General features: G+C 43.5%; 2 protein-coding genes across 2 annotated transcripts in view; one reads left to right on the forward strand and one right to left on the reverse strand.

Annotated features, from left to right (window-relative positions):
- Positions 1–18,951, forward strand: part of rtf2 (replication termination factor 2) — a 29,005-nt gene that overhangs the window by 3,837 nt on the left and 6,217 nt on the right. The window contains exon 5 of the mRNA XM_006639733.3: positions 189–267. Coding sequence (XP_006639796.2) covers positions 189–267 — 79 coding nt within the window. The remainder of the gene's footprint in view (positions 1–188; positions 268–18,951) is intronic.
- On the reverse strand, positions 6,088–15,298 carry gcnt7 (glucosaminyl (N-acetyl) transferase family member 7). Its single transcript, XM_006639677.3, has 4 exons — positions 14,813–15,298; positions 10,236–11,229; positions 8,732–8,827; positions 6,088–7,445 (listed from the first exon to the last, which is right to left on the reverse strand). The coding sequence occupies exons 2-4, from the start codon at positions 11,194–11,196 to the stop codon at positions 7,207–7,209; spliced, it is 1,296 nt and encodes a 431-aa protein (XP_006639740.2). The 5' UTR covers positions 11,197–11,229; positions 14,813–15,298; the 3' UTR covers positions 6,088–7,206.

Consider the following 18,951-nt stretch of genomic DNA (forward strand, 5'->3'; position numbering starts at 1 on the left):
CAGTTTTCTGAACTTGACATGCCTTGTGCTGTCACTCTCAACAGGAGGCTGTTTAAAAAACAATCCCTGGGGGGATGTCAGTCGAACTCCTTGTCATTTTTGAGCGAAGTGGAGTCGTTTCCTGCTCTCGACTCTCCTGGTATTACTGACGTGATGGCATGACTCTGCTGTCGCTTTTCGGCTTCCAGGTTCTGTTTCCTGCAGACCTGTGGCTGTGTGTTCTCCGAGCGCGCGCTGAGAGAGGTCAAGACGGAAATCTGCCACAAGGTAAGGAGCTGCGGAGCCGGCTGGTCGTTTAACAAACGTGCAGAAATAGCCGTGTAATTGTTTGCCCGTCCAGAGGTATTCCAGGAGGTGGGTGCCAGGAACAGTGGCCAAGCAGGCCGGAGATAAGAAAAGTATGCAGGGTTGTACAATCTGACTGCAACAAGTGGACCTTTGTAAGAGCCGCTGGCTGTCTCAAGCCATAGCCATTAAGGCACAAAAACGGACTCCAGATAAAAAACAAATTTTCCTTGGATGTGCCCGTGTCATTCAATAACTCTTCATTTTTCTGTGTAACGTCGGTGTGGCAAAATAGGTTAATATTTAACCTGTGAAAATAAGTTAAGCAGGTAACTTGGGTTATGTGAAAGTATGAACTTCTTCTATTATCATAGATAAGCTTAAATGAAAGTTTTTTTTTCTGTCTTTTGTTGCCCCATGTGGGGAAGTTTTAAATCCCAGTGTGACACAGACACCCAATTACTTACCTTACTTGTAACATTTTAGGTGTTTATACTTTTAACATTCATACACTGATAAGTGGCACTCTTCATTTGTATCAGACATATTGAGTAATGTATTACTTTTAATACAGACTGTTAATTAACCTATGCTTTTTTAGCAATTATATATTATCAGGGTTTGCTAAGCATTGTTTCATCCCAGTGAGTGCTGGTGAAGTTTGTGGTAAAGTCAGCTGTTGTGTCTTGTAGTTTATTAGCCCTGAAGCTCCTTTGTTGAACTCCACAGAGACTAGAATGTTACTCTAGTCTTCATCTTCATGATCCCATAACTAAGAGTGATAACCGTTGGCCTGCTTTTCTTTGCTATATTCTGCATAGTGCCTGTAACTTCATGTCATTGCAGCGTCTGCTCAGCACCCTGTACATTCATGCAGTCCAGTTAACTGTTCCCTTGGTACAGCCCTTTAGATCCTGACGATCATGGCTCATACTAATTATGGCGTAAATGTAAAATGTCTTCTTTTTTGGGGGAAAATTCCTTATGAATTGCCGTTGTATATTATTGTGATATACAATCACGTGTTCCACGTTTTTATCGTCGATTTTGTGACTGTATTTCCCTTTAAAATGCAATTAGGTCTTCAACAGGAAGTTAAATTTATTCTTTTTCCTTTGGGAATATTTTTTTTCTCGTTATTTATGTTAATCACTGTTGTAGTTGTGATAATAGTAACCTTCATAGACATTTCCATTCTGTGGAAAAGAGTGAAGCTGCATTCAGAAATCATCATGAATAGAAATTCGACACGCATATGTGGTGGATAGTGAACTAAAGGACAGGAATGCTCTGTGGTCAGTTATCGGCATGATCTCCGAGCTGTCCGAGAGATTGGTGTGGCCACACTCACTGTTGTTGAAATGTGGAAAGTGGAAAGCTGTGGCTTTGTTTCATAATCAGCAGAGTTTTAGTGCTTTTAACTGCGAAGCACAAATCGAACGATTCAGCGTTAAAGGTACATTGTGACAATGTGCAGCCGAGCGTCACTGTTAGATATTTCTCCAGTTAATGGTTCTAAGTTATATTTAATGAGAAGGTCCCATTGAGAATAAGATGAAAATGAGGAAGAGAGAAAATTAAAAATAAAAAAAAACTATTTCTAATAGAATCAGAAATTCTGACCAAAAAAAAGTGACAAAAATGACGTATTATCTTGAAAAAACAGGTATTTCTGACCTGGCTTGTGCAGTCATGCTGTAGAATTGCCAGCTCGTTGTTTGACATTACGATCTGTACATTCAGGAAGCTGTTACGCCTTTAGATTAGTTGGCCAGCTATTTGTGTTAGGTGTTATTATCGTGTATGCTTAAATATTAAACAAAATCAAACCCCACCATTTCTTTAAAAATTCAGAAATTCTAGGCTCAGAATTTCTTAGTCTTTTAAAGAAATGCATGCATTTAATTCCATAGTGAAACCATGTCTCCAATACTTGTTTTTTTCGAGGTAAAACAGCATTTGTGTCACTTTCTTAAATAGACGTCGGTGATATGATCCTCCTGAACTATATATGTTCCATGATAACAAAATACTTCAAGGACATTTTACAGTGCTTTTTGAACATAAGAATGGATATAAATGAGAGTTAGTAGTTCATTGGTAGAAGAATCTCATCCAGCCAATTCTGGACAACGCTTTAGATACACAAGTTCTTCCTGTTGTTGGATTTTAATGTTCTCCCACATTTGTTTCCATCTGTGTCTTCTGGCATCTGTTTTATTTCTCATTCTGAAGAAGTCAGTTGGGTTGACTGGATCAGGGCCCTTGGAGATTTTAAATATTTGTATCTTGGGCTGTGGTTTTCAGATAAAACAGGAGCTCCACAATATGCTCAGACGCAGTGACCTGGATCCCACAAACAAAATGCCAAGTTCTCGCTGATGCAGCTTGGGAACCCACTGCATCTCATTAGGTGTAACATGGACACCATGCAAAACCCTGAAAGTGCAATAAAAACATCCCCCTCTTGGTTCGCCTCTCACAGGCACCTGATTTCCTCAACAAAGTGCGTGTTCACAGTCCCATGCTTTCAAAGTGCTTGTGCAGTGACACATGAATTGCCAGCTGTTGTGATTTTTAACAAGGAGCTGCTGGAGTATTTGATTCAGAGCTTATGCAAGGCCGTTTCAGTAAGGTCTTTTCCATCCTCTGTTGTTCCAGGGTGCACTTGCCTGCCTTGCTAAACAGTCATTTTATGCCTTTTCTTCCGCTACTGTAGATCACTAAATATGACTTTGTAATTGTAAGAAATGAGGCGGTGCTGTTTTCCTTGGTCTACTGAAAAGGCCTGAATTTGGCAGAGCAACTCAAATGGGTCTAAAATGCCGGTGAGGCACTTTTTGTCAACGTTTGTTGTTTTAAGACGTTACTTGTTTGCCTTTGAAACACGTTCTGCTGGTTTTTCATAGCAGAGACTGTGATGACTAACCAAATCAACGTGGATACTGTACTTGTTTGTATAATTGGATCTTGTGCTTTAACATTACACTGATAAAGCACGCAGATTTAAAGTGATTGTCGACCTTGTTTGGGCTTAGCTGTCTCTTGTGAATGTAGATTTCTATGTATGTATGCAAGAGTAGATTAGATCCAGCTTTTATCTCCCAGTGCCTTTAAAAGCTCTTTTTCCTTGAAGTGCTAGTTATTGTGCAGGGTTGCATGTGAAAAATGTGGCCTAATTCCACTGCCATGGGAAACGTTGGTCTGAAGTCCGAAGGGAAAAGCTATGAGATTTTTTTTAGCTTTTTTAGCTTTTCTTTCTTTTTTTTCTCAGCATTCAGTCCTTAGTACTTTGTTTTAAACATTTGTGACCTCCAGTTTACCAAAGTCGTTCTCCACAGCCTGAGGGGGAGGAATGTTTGACTTTTTTTTTTATTGAAATGGCACTAATGGTGATGATTACAGTAACTTCCCAGGAAATATTGTAGGAGAAGAAAACCCACTTTTTTACTTAAAATTGGAAATGTCTTTTCCAAATGTATTCAGCAGCTTTAAAAGAAAGCTCTTTTTCTGGGGGAGTGCTGTAATTGAATCGCTTTCCATTGCATTAGTAATCAGTCCAACGGAGCTCTATTTACTTAGTGTACAGGTGAAAGATAGTTTGGCCTTTTTTGTTAATTTGCAAACTTCCACACGTGTTTAAGCATTTTGTAATTCTCTTTGTGCTCCTGGACATAAATTCTGGCTTAACGTTTCTAAAGTGGTTTTTAGATTAGTTTTTACTCCCCCGTTCTTTCAACATAGTCTAAAGTAACTGTGCTGTGTGGGGTTAGCAGTTAACTAAAGCTGTGGCTCAGTAGAAAGTTAATGATCTGCTATTCAGTGGGACAGGGGTGTGGATCCTCAGTCGGCCCTCTGCGGGATTCCTCATGTTGGCATGTCCCTTATCACATCATGGCTTGAGCACATAATGGTTGTCATGGTGGTGGCTTGAATAAAACGATACTGTAAATGGGCCCTGCTGCACGGCTGCACAGTTGTAGTAGCTGGGATAAAGGAGGTGCAGCAGGCAGAAGATGGCAGTGGGCTCCACTATGATGGGTTCACAGTAATCTGACCTTGGTTGACCTTGGTTTAGCGTTTAACAGAACCGGTGTGATGAGTTTGGAATGGCTGGCTTCAGCTGTCTTCCTCTGCTCCCTGCCTGAATGAGTGTGCATGAGTGTGTAACGGTTTCCAGTCAGCGGTGAAACCCTCTGCAGTGTTAAAAAGGGGACTGTACCCAAGGGGCCTGAACCTAGGATTCGTACTAGGATAGGAGTCGTATTGCGTTTTACATTTAAATAAACATTTGGAGGAATATAACTGTCCACTGACTCTTTAACAGGGTATTTTTAGAAGGGATGTTTGTAAAATGTATGGTTTGTTGTCTTACTTGTCAAACAAATACTGTTAAGACGATATATATGCATTTCTCTTCATTGCTTCACTTACCTATGAATGTGAAATTGTCATTAATGCCCAACATTTTTTTTTATTTCACCCATGATCCCCTTTCAGTCTCCGTGGTTATCCTATTATTTTCACACGACGGGAATGAGTTCAAGAGCCCGTAGGGTTGCCAGTGGCCCCCTGAGATTGCTTCCCGTGAGTGTGCGTTGCTCTGTACGAGCCGGCTTCTTCGGAAATATCATTCCGGGAAGCCGAGGGACAGACTTCCCAGCTCCAGCCCCTGTGGACCCACCCTGGTTGTCCTGGTTCTGTGGCTCTGTGGACTGGGCCAGTCTGATTCAGTGGCAGGAACCTCCATTGTCCACCCCTGGTGCAACTGTGTTTGCATGTTGCTAAGCAGAGCCACGTCAGTGAGCGAGCCGCAGTACCGGGGGGCAAGAGATGGAAGGTTTCTGCTGCAGAGCTCTTGCTAAGCTGTCACTTGGCATATTTATTCCCCAGGTAAGGTAGAACTGATTCGGTCAGCACAGCAATGAGCATAAAGGCACTGTCTCAGATCTTGCAGCAGGTTAAATACAAACTGATTTACAGACACTGAGTTCAGTGACCATCTGTTGTCTTCAAATTCAGAGCATCAGGTTGCAGGGATGCTATTTTCTGTTTGTATTGTACCTTGAAAATGTACTTTTGTCTTTTTTAAAGGGAGGGATTCATACAGTGCCTTGGTTTCAGACTTGCAGTCATGACGCTTTTGAATAGCCATTAATATTGATCACACAACCTACTGCATACATTCGAAACAAAAAAAACAACAGAAAAAAGCAACTAGATAGAAAGAAAGAAAAATTGAGACGTTTTTTCCTAAGAATTCAGAATATTTGCTGTGGCCATCCTAAATTAATTTAGTGGCACAAAATCACCTTAAAGAGCCACACAATTGTGCGGTAGTAGTGGTTCACCTGTTTTCAGAATAAATGCTCAAATGTCTGTGAAGTCCCTTGGTGAGGTGTATTTCAAGCAGGGATTCAACCAAACACACCAGGGATGTTTCAGAACTTCCTGGGGATAGAGCTGTATAAAGCCACAGATCAGGGGTAAATGAACATAAGCTTTTCAAAGCCCCTAATGTCTCTTTCAGCAAATTTAAGTACAACTGTGAAATTGAACCCCTTTCTTAACTTGCAGCATGAAAGTGAGTTGAAGTAACTTTTATTTAAAAGTGTAATTAATAAGAGTGCAATTCCAGATTGCTACTTTAAAGTTACATTGTTGAGTTGGTATCCATGGTTCTGCTGGCTAGCAAGATCTTGCTGGTCTTCCTGTAGCTTGTAGGAACGTGTTTTGGCAAAACACTTCTTACAGGTAGATCGATGAGTAAAATGTAAAATAATCATGATATTTACAACAACATTGCAGGTCCTTTCAAGTGCAAACTTTATTCCAAGCTTTTTATTTCTGCTCTCATTGAGTACTGCATGGTTTTTACGTCTGGAAAAAACATTGCTGTGAAGTAAAGCTGCGTTGAATGTACAGAAGATCAGTTTTGATGGAAAGGCTGGACATTTGGACAACAGGCTGAAAAAGTGGTGCCAATAGAAGTTGTGATTGTTCTTCTGGTGACTTAAGTTCCGCTTGTTCTGTATAGTCAGCAGTGCAAGTGTCCCAGTGCCCCGGTCAGGTAGGAGCACAGCCCCAGCTCAACTTGACAGACCTGGACCGTAGCGCGCAGGTCTGTGACCTGAGCGACTGGCATTACTGGCTGAGACACATGGGAGCCCCTTAAAGTATTTTTCAGTGTCTGTCTGTGCACAGTAACTGAGAACATGAAATAAACCTGAGAAACCAAAATAATAATAATAATAAACACAGCACGTTTTCTAAAACATCATCCGGACAAAACCTGAAAGGTCACTGTTACAATCCTGCAAGGGACAGAGCCCAGTTCTGCAATGTGACATTGCTGAAGGTGTGCTCCCCCTCCTCACAGTTTCCAGTGTGCGCCAGCATAGTCATGAAATTGTTTCTAATGCCCGTTTTCAGCAGGATAAAATTCTCAGACATTCAGGTGCGTTTGAGACCCTGTGGTTTTTGCAGTGCAGGTCTGAATGAGGTCTGGAGCCCAGGGTTGACTTCAGTGTGTGGCGCTGGAGAGGTGTGGTGTTCGGCTGCATTACAGCCTGGTGATATTTGACCCATTTCTGCAGATTTTATAAAAAAGTTTATCTTGATGTTTCCACCAGCTAACGTTAAGGCAGTTTGATTTTGGTTTCTGCCGTCGATGCTCAGCATGTGTTGAAGTGCGTCCACGTGGCTTTTCAGTCTTGCTACCCCAGCAAAGGGTTCTTCTTGGCTCTTTTCCTTTGTCTATCATTGAAAAATGGGCCACGAATCAAGAGCTCTGGAGCGTCAACGTCGTGGTGCGTTGTGCAGAGAGAGTTTTTGACAGCAAAGAGTCGGAGAACAGCGAATCCTCCTCGTTGCTGTCTAGGCTTCTAGGCCTACACGGCAACAGAACAGAGAGACTCCATTTTAGGGGCTGTTGGACATGTTGAGAGGCTTTGTGTGGTTATGCTCTTTCACAAGCAGCCAGGCAGGATCGATGGGCACCTTCGCCTGCTGCAGGACTTTCTTGCGGTGCCACAGCTCCAAGCACTCCACTGCCTGGGGGTAGGTGCTCAGCTCAAACTTGTTCGCGAACATGCTGTTCCTGCTGATGATCCACTGCAGGTCCTCTGTCCCGTAGATGCAGATGTCGCGCACGTAGTGGCCTGAGACACAGAATAAAGATGGTGAGCTGCCAGCCTGTGTTCACACTGTGTTGTGAACGGATTCTTTTAAAAGTTTATTCACTGGACAAACATGTTGCTTTATTTAGACCCCTTGTATAGATTTCGGCTCTAGAATGGCTCAGGGTTGTTCAAGCAAGTGATCGGACGAGCAACTGCCAGCTCGCTTGGAACAAAAACCATTAGGGGTCGTGGCTCCAGATTTGAAAACCACTCCTGTGGCCTACATGTTAGAGCTAGCAAATGCTTTGTGGTGATATTGCTTAACAAGTGACTCAGGCTGCCTGTCTTCACTTCCCCTTGTAGCAGTGGTGTTTTTACAGTGTAATTCACTGCAGAGTATCTGCCTCACGTGTTACAGTGCACATAAACCCTGTTGCAATGAAATGCTGTCATAAATGATGCAGCTAGTAGCATTTTCTGAGAGGGAAGATGGAAGTCTCTTTGCTTCGCTATGATTGTATATTCCTGTGACACCTGTTTTTAATATTTGTTTCTGTGTGGATGGGTGCACCTGAGTTTCAGCCCTGATTTTGCATGTGCAGACAGTGAGGTGAGGGCTGTGGTGATTTAGGTCCTGCACCTGCTGGAGCTGACTGACAAGGAGGAAATGGACAGGGAATTAGCCAGATTGCAAATAGAGCTGTAATTTCAGGATTGGAGGAAATGGGATACAGCACCTGGCTTGCACAAACATAGGAACAATAGTCCCCAGTTAAGTGCTCCATGTTGCTCATAAGCTCTCATAATTGGATTTTGCCCTGTCTTTAAAGCTCAAACATTGACATTATTTCTCCTCCAAGGCCTGGTTATTTTATTTAATTTTAATCAAATTTGCAGAGTTGCTCTCCTCCCGGTCTCTTGTGTATTACTCATAGCTGCATCCCTTCTCCTGAGTCTGTTACTCTTATGCGCCCTTTTTCATACATCTTTTATAAAACAGGAGGTAACATGCACAAGGAGACCAATGAACATATAAAACCATGATATTTCAAAAATAAATAATATCATAGGTTTTAGTCCCTCTTCTTCTAGGAGTACAATATATCTTAGGAAATGCCCATGAGTTTTAAGTTATCTGGGGGAAAAATGCATTTTAGATTTGTTTGCGTATTTTAATTGTGAACGTAATGGGATTTAAAAGTATCGGTGTGACTTATGAATATATGAGATGTGATTCTGCAATTTATATAGTTGTAAGGACTCGTGGTAGCATCTGTGTCAATCCTGCAGTGGCAGGGAGGAGTGGAGGCCTCACAGGTGTCTACCTTTGCAGCCGTCGTGGGATGCGCCCGCTTGGTCTCTCCATTTAATCGCTCGAATATCCCCCTCCCAGCCTCCGTTCGGGTGGCTCCCTGGAGCCTCTGGAAGAACAGGACAGAGACGGTTAAAAAAACAAGCTGCCACAGAGGCAGGAAGCATTTATTGCTCACTGATGGTAGCTATAATGTTATGCAACACTGGAGGGATCGAAGAGAACAGGTAAGAAACTCCTGAATAAAGAGTTCTAATCGGGTGCAGCTGATTATATAACTAGGCTGTCTCTTTCCGGACCTTTGCCTTTGCTTTCTTATGTGACATTAAGGTAAGTGGGGAAAAAAGGAATTTGTGAGTCAACGTCTTCGAAGTTTGGAAATGAGGAATTTAGAGGTTAACAAGCTACCATTTCTTGCCCGACAAACTGAGTATCCTCCCGAGTTTTAGTGCAGAGAGTAAAGAAAATAAGGTTAAGTGTGGACACTTGTGGACACATGGGTTGGAACACCGTGTGCTAACAAGACTTGGAACGTTTCAATCGCAGTGCGGTCCTTCAGTTATTTTTCCGAACCAGAAAAGGCCAGCAGTCTTTTCTAGACAAGGATCTGCTGTTTTAAGTAGTAAACGAATTGGCGTGCCCTCCTCTTCCTGTCACGCTGCTTTGAGTTACAAAGTGAGCTTATCTGTTATCAGTGCCGCAAATGTGCATTTCCTATGTGTGCGCTCTGCAGGAAGAGATCATTCTACAGCACTCAGTCTTTATGTTCTTCTGTAGTAGTAGAGCATGTTAAATATTGCAGTACGTATTGTGGCTAAAAATAGGAGGTTCAAGGTTTTTAGTCGGTTTAACAACTTTGGGGGTGAAAACTAACAATTAGAATAACCAAATAAACGTTCGTCAACCGTTAAGCGTTAAACCGTTATAGGAGCGTTGCTGCTATGAGTTTGCCAAACGGCCGCACTTGCCAGCCAGGCTGAGCTGTTTGTTTCTCACTCCACAGCGGAAGGCTGGGTAATAGTTTCCTTCGTTTGCACCTCATGTCCTCCACAGTCGCCATTGAAGAAGCTCTTGGCTTCCAGGCTTTATGTACAGGGTGCTTATTTCAGTTAGTCGAGCTGTTCAAGAAACAAGTGCGTTGTGAAAATCGCACGTCGGGCAGCAAGATACAGCACACAAAAAGAGGGGAGCCAGCCACTGTAGACAACGGCAGTCCACCCTAAAGGCCTTTGTGTTGGCTTGGCGTGGCCAAGAAGTGCCCTCTTCACAGCTCGTGTACAGGGAACCACAGCTGCATGAAGCTGCTCGCCGTTCGCTCGCTGTCCATGGGATTGTGTGTTTCCACATTTCATTGCTCCACGTGGCACAGCTGGCTCTTCTTTCTTTATTTTTTTTTAGAATGAGCACGCTGACTCGCAGGCAACGTTTGAATTTGCTCGAGCTGTCGCCGAAGTTCACGGGACCGCTGGACACGGGACGTTCTGAAATGTGAAAATAAAGCCGCAGACCGCTCTTACCTGGCAGGTGGTTAAGCGTCACCCAGTAGTGCTCGTCGGGGCTGTAGGTGTCTTTCGACCACTCCAGCAGGTCCTTGGCGATTTGGCTGTGCAGCACAAACTCCACGAACGGCCTGGTGAGAGAGTAGTAAGCCGTCCCGAAGTAGATTTCCAGGTTATGTGGCGGCGGCTCCTTCCTCTCCCTCAGCTGCACCACGTAAGAGCCCTTGATCTCCCTGTGCTTCAGCTGTGTGCGCTGCCGAATGCTGGGCGGCTGCTTGACTCCCGGGGTCATGTTCCTGTCTCTCCATTCCTTGCTCCGCAAGTAGCGCACCAGCTCCCAGTTGCTCTGGGTGGGGAAGTCCTGGCCGCAGAGGTTGGCGACCCTCTTCCAGGGAACGGGGGACTTCAGCAGGTCTCTCATGCAGTGGATGTCGGCCTGCAGCCTGGAGAACCCCCCGTAGGTCACGTCCTCGGTCGCGGAGGCCAGGAAGACGTTGGGGAAGCACCGGCCCAGGCGTGCGACGGCGGCCTTGTAGTCCGGCGGCGACTTCCTGTCGACGTGAATGCAGTACACGTTCTGTGGGGCGTAGATGGCCCTGAGCAGCCGCAGGAACATCTCCAGGTCCTTGTGGATGGTGAGGATGAAGGCCAGCGGGAACTCCTCTTCCTCTGGGCTCAGGGGAGAGGTGATGAAGTGGAAGTCTTCTACAAGGCGGGAGCAGTTCAGCTCCCCTTTCAGAAAGGAGGCCTCTGCCTCGTCGTATTCCAGACACTGCTTCTGGTGCCATTCCGCCTCCTCTGGGCCGGCCAAGGCGAAGGAACAGGTCCGCGCCTGAAGCTTGCACCTCCCGGCTTCCACAGGGGCCTGCTGCCGCCCCCTGCGGAAACTGGACACCTTCACGTAAATGGCAGCGCAGACCAGAATGCAAATTCCCAGGCAGACCAGGAAACTCCGCTTGGTGCTGTGAAGCTGGAGCATAATATTCTCCCACCAGCGACGCGCTTGCTCAGCCTGGCGGTACAAAGCGGATAAGTCTGTTTAGTATCAGGGCAGCGAATATTTTATCAAACGAGGATGGTAATTCGTACACTTTAGGACAGTTCAGGACAGTTCTCAAAACAAGGCACACAGGGCTAGCGTTTCTGCAAGTTTTTCCTTTTTATCGTCTGTGACAATGCAGATTCGGTTTGTTCTCGAGGTGTGTTGATTGGTACGTTTGTCCTTTGCCATTGTAGCTCCAGTTGTGATGTTTTTGATTGTTTGGCTCAGTATAGGGTTAACTCAAAACCTTAAGCCACCTACCAGTTGCAGACTTGAAACCTGACACACAGTGGTGTCTCTCCAGTAGGGAAATGAAAAGCTGCCATCAGGTGTCCGGCGTTTGTGATTGGCTACAGGGACACAGTTTTAATTAAATCCAGTTTCCATTCTTAATCCTTTGGCAGCTTGGTTGCGCAGTGCATTCTGAGGTACCCAAAGTGAGAATTAATGAAAAGCTCACTTTTGAATGGAAAGGATGTTGATAATGATCTGTGTCAAGATAAAGCCGGCAAAGGTCACGACTGAGTTGAAAACCCACAAGGCTTATCATTTTGCAACTTGAACACCGAACAAGCCTGTAGTAGTGGTGACGGAACAGATTCCGCCCCAATGTCCTTCTGGTTTTAACGACAGGAAGTTGTGCGTTACACTTGCTGCAAGTTTTGATTTTTAAGAACTGCTCCACAGACGAGTCACAGTTGTCTAGTGTAAAATATGATGCTGGCATGTTCTTCCCACTGCTACTGGAGAGCTGGGCAGTTTGACGCAGGAATTACACTTGGAGCAGACACCAGGGTCACTTCAGCCTCCTCTCCTGGTTTAGTTAATAGCATCCCAGAGGAAAGCACATTTTGTCTGGACCCAGGGGACCCTGAAGGTCTCCGAAACCCTGGGAGGGGGGTGTTTAATATTAAAAAAAGCACCTCCTAAGTTTTAATTAAATCCCTGTAGTGCAGGCAGTGTAAATATCAAGGAATGCCTTGAGTTTAGCAGTTGGAATAACATGAGCATCAAGAGAACGATCTCCCCAGCAACCTAATTGTTTGTTTACTTGTTTGTTTAATCCGAGTGTTAAAACTCCCGTTAGATTAAGCAGGAATTTTGTTGGATGCAGCTTTCCGTATGAAGAGAGTGGAAGTCTTGACAGTTGAAGATTTTTAACTTGAGTTTTATTATATTAATTATCTTAGAGCACCGTATTTGTCTTACAGTCATTTATACAGTTGTGATACTTCATTGTGGATTTGTGTTGTAAACAACCTAGGATAAAGGTCCCATCTTTTGTGTTGCTTCATATGTTACTTAGGATTCCACGAATACACTGCACATCTACCTTAAATGCCATTTACCAGCTGTTGAATTCCATCATATCTTTTTATATTTCCTTTGCAGTAATATCTGCAAATCTGACCGTCTTTAAAACTAGACTTACTAACTTAAAGGATTTCGGGGAACTTGCCTTATCAGTAAACTTGCAACACATCCTTAGAGTTCTTAGAAGAAAGAGGCAAGGCAGCGGATACTCGTAACTGGGCGGTCCTCAGTCAGCAGTGTCACATCTATGAACGGCACCAAAAGTATTGTTTCGGAGAAAGGAAGGGTTACACCTCTGTAAACCTTCCCCGCCGTTGTTGTCACACCTCGGATGTTTCCATCAAATACTGCAACGGTATTTGGCGAGCATGGACGGTTTGGTGCAGTGAGCTCAGGACCACACCCTGCGATAAGACACGAACCACACCCTGGGAGTGTTTTTACATGGGGGTTTTTTCTCCTCCAACGGACAGTAACACCAATATTTCGTGCTTCTGCGCTAGAGTGTATAGTAAATGGCTGTTCTTGTCTATTAATTGTTTCCTGACAATTTATTTGTTGCTTGCATTAGATATCCGTGCATAGTTTTTGTCCCGAGTTAAAGTAAAACAAATGCCCTGCTGGTCAGACTCTTGTGATTCATTTACTAGTGAGGAGTCTGGTATGCTGGTATGCAAGGTATGCTTTGCAATTTTAATCTTTATATCTTATTCCTGTTTTTTACATTTCTGTGACCTATTTTTTAATAAAACGTTCCAAGAGTGGCCTCCTACTTAACTCTTTGGTCTTTAAGTTCATTTTTGTCTAAGCCAATCAGAATAAACCTTTCAGTGTAAATGGGTTTTTACTTCCGTTTTAAGGAATAACACCTGTATAGTCCTTTATTAAGCTGTTTTTGTGTTTTCACTTCAGTAGCAGTTTCTTTCCCCGTTTAGTTTTATGTAGATCTGTGAGGTATTGTTGTTATTAATGATAACGGTGTTTTAATTATTTGAAGTACTTAAAAGTAAATAATACTATATGAGAACAGTGATCTCCAATAAGACTTAAGCATATTTGAAGCAGGCATAAACCTTTTTATTGTAAAATCAATTTGTGTATTGAAAGAAAGAGCCTTTTTATATTTGACTTTTAAAGAGTTGTTCTGCTTGAATTGTTTTTTAGCAGGAGGTTGTGGGGGTGAGACCCGGTTAAGGCTGTGCTTGTCTTCCACACTCAGTGCTTGGAAACTAGAGTCATTCTTAGTATGACTTGCACTACAGTGCATAAGTGTTTTTTAACTTATTAATCCTCACACAAACAGGCTTAACTAGTGTCTTTTTAAAAAAGTGTGCATGAAGTGCTCAGCAAATATTGAGAATGGGTTGGTCTCAAATGTATTGCTCAGTCATGTACTTTGTTACTGGTATTGATCACTAAACTATACACAGCAACTATGATATTAGTTGCCAAAAGTAAGATGAGTTGATTTTAAATCATACCATCATGTTTCTTGCAGCATGTTTTCACTGTGCACCACATGTTGAGTACAGTACTATCCTGTATCCTCTTGAAGTTACTGGTCTTAATTGAACTGGAATAAGCCTGGTCTTAAAACAAAGGTCGTATTTATTTACCTTTCCCTCTGCCTCACTGTATATGCTTGTATAAAATAGTTGCTGAATTGCTGGAGACCTGTGAGAGATTAAGAGAGCATGATGGATATGCGAGTTAAGTTCTTGCTGTGTTTTTTTTATGCAATCATTTGATCTGACCTTGGATTTAGTGCGAGCCAAGGAAACGAGCGAACAGCTTTCGGTCTTCCTCTTGTGGCGGTCGTGTTTAAGAATAGAGACGCAGCGAGAGCGCGATAATGCCTCTTGCTAGTTTCACAGCGTCAGCTGTGTGTGGCAGGGACACTGTCATTAAAACTCTGTAGCCCTGAAGTGGTGCTCAAACCCTGTTCGAAAGGTATTCCCTGTGCCTGACCATGAGTAGTAGCCCTTAATAAAGACTCCTTCACATTTATGGGGGTTCCAACTAAACTGAAAGTCCGGAGTAGACTTTTCCTGGGTTATGGCTTATTTGGATAGTTTCATCTTGCGTCATCTCTTTGCACTTCACTTTTTGTCATGACTTGCGATCCACAAAGACCCCTTTTAAAGAAAATCTAAAGTCACGCTTGAGTCAGGCCGAAAGGGAGGGGGCCGATTTGGAAACGGCGTGCGGCGAGGGGAGCAGCGTTTGGCAAGCGCCTCACCTGAAGAGAGAGCCCGTCCAGCTGCCGAGGGGTCAGTCGGACTCGCAGGGGTGCCGGTGCCGCGCCGGCATGATCCGCTCTTACTCCCGGGAGGCTGGGGAGCCTGACCTTGCGGTATCCTCCGGTTCTCCGGGTCTCTCCTCCGTGCTGGGAGAGGGAGAGCTTCCGCCAGCCCTGCGCTGCCGTATCTGCATGTGTGCTGCAGTAGAGGCTGGCTCCCAGGAGTCTGAAGCGGAGCCTGGAAACGGGCTGTTTTTCTTCATCTGTGGTGAGCAGCTCTCTCCGAATCTCCTCCCCTCCTCCCGCCCTTCCTCCTGCCCCCCCTCTCTCCCTCCCTTACGCTTGCTGACTGGCTCCCTCTCCTCTCTCCATCTCTTTTATCACAAACTCTCTCATCTCTGCCTTGAAAACATTTTGGCTCTCAGGTGGTGACCTGGGCTGCAGTAGTCCTTGCTAGCAGCTGTGAGTTTTACTAAGGAAAAAGGAGAGGAAGTGCTCTGCGGAAATAGGTGTAGGACTGCTGTGTTTGCCAGCAGGTCAGCTGCTGTGTTTGAAGTCCTGCTGTTGCTCAGTGTGTTGTTCATGCGTACAGAGGTCACATTGAGCTGGCAGGGGAACATGAGAAGGGCCCCTGGTGGTTATTTTGTGATTGTTGTTTTATTTTTGCGCTGTAATAGTGTCATTTAACTCTTTAATTGGCTTCAACAACAACAAATGGATGACGAAAGAAACTATTCAGAGATTTGTTTAGTTTGTGACGGTGGAAAGTGAACTGATGATTTGATGTTGTGGCTTTAAAAGCAATTATGTCAAAGTGCTTTTACAATTTGTGATATCGCTATAAAATTAAAATTTCCCAGGCTTGTGCGTGTCCTGCTCAGGTTTCTAACTGCTGAATTCTGGATGAATTGTATATTTAGAGACTCCTGCAAAGAAGGTGTTGGAATAATCATTCCTTTTCAAAACAAACACCTGAACCAGTTTTTCCACTGCAGACAAAGGCAGTATTGACCTGGTACTGTCGAAATAATGAAGCATTTAAGAAAATTCTGAATATGGATTGCTCAAAAGTCAATGCTAAAATAAAAATACTAAATTTTGCATTTTGGATCAAAGCTCAAACATGGTGTCATAACAGTTTAATACAATAGTATTTGGAGTGGCATCATCTAAACTATTAAACCAGTGTAATCAATCACAGAGTACTGCAAGGGCTACCTCCAAATCAGTATTTGCATGCACCTAGATTTGAGTAGCATCTGCCAGAAATGCGAATACAGGGCATGTAATTTTAGTATTGGACCAGGTGGAGAAATAGAAATGCAAAATAGGCCTGTGGGACGCCAGATGTATCTACCTACCCAATCTTGGAAGTAAAATGCCGACCTTCAGCAAGAGAAGATTTTAAGGGAAGTACGAGAGACTCTTCAGAATCAACAGTCAGCACGTACCAGAAGATGCAACTGGAAACTGTGTAGTACATTAAGAACAGGACCACCTACTCAGCCCTGTTATTGAAGCTGATACCCTGGCTTCTTTCAAGGCACCACTGGTTGAGGTCCCGAGATCAGCTTACTACCTGCTACCAGACACGCTAAATGGGACCTACAGTATAGCCTCCTCTCATCTGTCACCTGCCGATGAATAGAATGTCATGGAGTACAGTAGTGAGCGCAGTGCTGAGATGTAAGTGAACAAAGAGAGAGCATGCATCTGAGCCAATATATACAGTATTAGTAAGCACAGATTTTAATTCACTGCCATTGAAGTGATTTAGACACTTTCATGGGTGCTTGTGAGCACAGTGAACCTACTTCAGATATTCAGCTAATGTTACTACTCAGCTCTGGTCCTGCCTCTGGACTTAATTTCCCACAAGCAGTGCCGCACGTCTTGCTAGCAGTTAACTCATATTTATTTATGTTTTATTTTATTTGGTCATCGCCCCCCTTTTTTATTTTGAAGTAGCTTGTACCCTCAGGAAAGACTGGAGTGCTCTTTCAGATGATCCCTTCCGATCTGTTCCTTGTAAATGCCTCGTAACTCCTCACGGCCTTTGTTCCAGAGTTCTAGAGCTCCAGCCCTGGACTCCTGCTGTATGCAGCCGTTAACTGTGGCTGTAAAACGTCTCTCGGGCAGGCAAGTGGTGTGAAAAATCGTAGATACTTGTGAGCAGCTGACTGGATCAGAAAGTGAGGGCTGGCAGAGACACCCATCCTGAGCCCTTCAGATAATGGTTTGCGGGTTTTTTTTTCCCCCATTAGCCTTTCGCTTGGTGCTCTCATGGTGCAGTAAGGAGTGTCCATCAAGTGGTCAGGCATTTTATTTAAAAAAAAAAAGATGGATTGCTTTCATAGTAACTTTGGGAGAAGATGGAGTAATTCACAGTAATGCTCTAATAATAGAGCACAAAGAAATGCTGAGAAAAAAAGAGACACATTCCCATCTGTTTACAACCTTTTTAGGCAAAGCAGGGCTCTGGCCTATTTTTGAGGCTGGTCTTGAGTAACCTGGAACATGAGTGAGAGGCAGATTCTGGGAATTTTTTAAAGTATAAACACGTCACTGAAGCTTTAAACAATTTCTGCAGTTGTTTAATCCATTTTGTGGACCACTGTACACTGTTGTGTTGTTGTGTTCTTTACAAAAAAGAATATAGAACAAAGCATTAGTTATAGAATAGTATGATAATGACAATGAAGTATGCATTGTTTATTCAATTAATATTTTCACAACACAGTTGAGGTTGAACCTGTAACAGGACATAGACTCTGGCTCATTGGAGCTTGTTTTGTGTTACTGTAAGGAGGAAAAAGAGACCATTTCTGGAGCAGCTACGATCTGCAAGGTTCTTCTGTAGAAGTGCATAAAGGTATATAGGAAAAAGTAAAGGTTCTTTCCATGCTGAAAAGAAAACCAATGTTTTGGCTGTGGAGCCTTCTTTGGATGTGGAATATATATATATACTATATATATGCCTGTAACAGGTGTGTGTGCATATTAATTCAGGAGGTAGCAGTCAACTTGAGAAAAGATCAGTAGCAAAGAAAAATGTGATTTTCAGGTAAAAAGAAGCGATTTTTCATTTTTACCCATGTCTGTTTAAATGATGCGCAGTTCCAGGAATATCTTGTCCAATGCACAGTTTATGTGGTGGTTTTTGATCCTATATTCAATAATTATTTTATAGTTACTTTTTTTTCTAAGGATGCTATAATGAGCGCGTACCTAAGTGCTTGAATGAGTGCATTATTACTGTGATGGACTCTTAACAGAACAATCTGTCAGGCAGCCTTCTAAAGTGCTGGATTATCTTGAAAGTGCCCATTAGCCTGTTGGGAAACATTTCTCAGATATGATTACAGCCCCCATGAACACTGCCACTTTTGCTCTGAAAACCTGAGGGAGGGGAGCAGGAGAGAAATCATGTAGGATGTGTTTTGCAAACTGCAAAACGGGCAGTGCCACTCTGTAGCCCTGCAGGACTGGCACAACACTGTTTGCAGTGTGACAGGTCTGTTAAAACAGAGGATCAGTGAATTTCTAGAATGTAAGAAAGTGCAACGAGTCACAGAAAGGAGGTGGATACTCAGCCTTTGTTTCCCATTGGCCTGCATACTAACTAGTCCGAGACTCAGCTAGATGTTTCTTGAAGGATTGCAGGCAATGAGCTGAAGAACAGTTATGAACCACATCCCAAGGAGGCAGTGTGGCTTCTTTAGCTTTTTCCATTTGCAAACCACTAATTATCCAAGAGCTTCATGTAACCCTTTCTGGGAAGATGTCAGGATACTGTCTTTAACCACCTGCCTGGGTAGCTTGTTCCATTCTTGCAGCTCAAGGTCTGCTCTGGGATTTTTGTGCAGTGTTGGGTGTAACGTGTCTTTAAGCCAGAAAGTCGTTCTGGTTTCTGGTCTTTAAACGGGCAGTGCAAAATAGAACAGAATGTTGAAAATGAGGTCTTCGGTGCACAGAAAGAACACCAGTGAACCTCAGACGGCTCTGATGCTGCAAGTCTTTGTGTTTTATTGTTGATCTAGTGTGTTTTTTACGTTGTTGCCTGTGCTTGCTTTGATGATGGCTAAGAAACTGAAGAGACTGCTCCCTTCATTCCGCTACCTAACATTTGGTGCAGTCAC

The sequence above is a fragment of the Lepisosteus oculatus genome, chromosome 16 (assembly GCF_040954835.1).
Source record: "Lepisosteus oculatus isolate fLepOcu1 chromosome 16, fLepOcu1.hap2, whole genome shotgun sequence".
In the NCBI taxonomy this organism is placed as follows: Eukaryota; Metazoa; Chordata; class Actinopteri; order Semionotiformes; family Lepisosteidae; genus Lepisosteus; species Lepisosteus oculatus.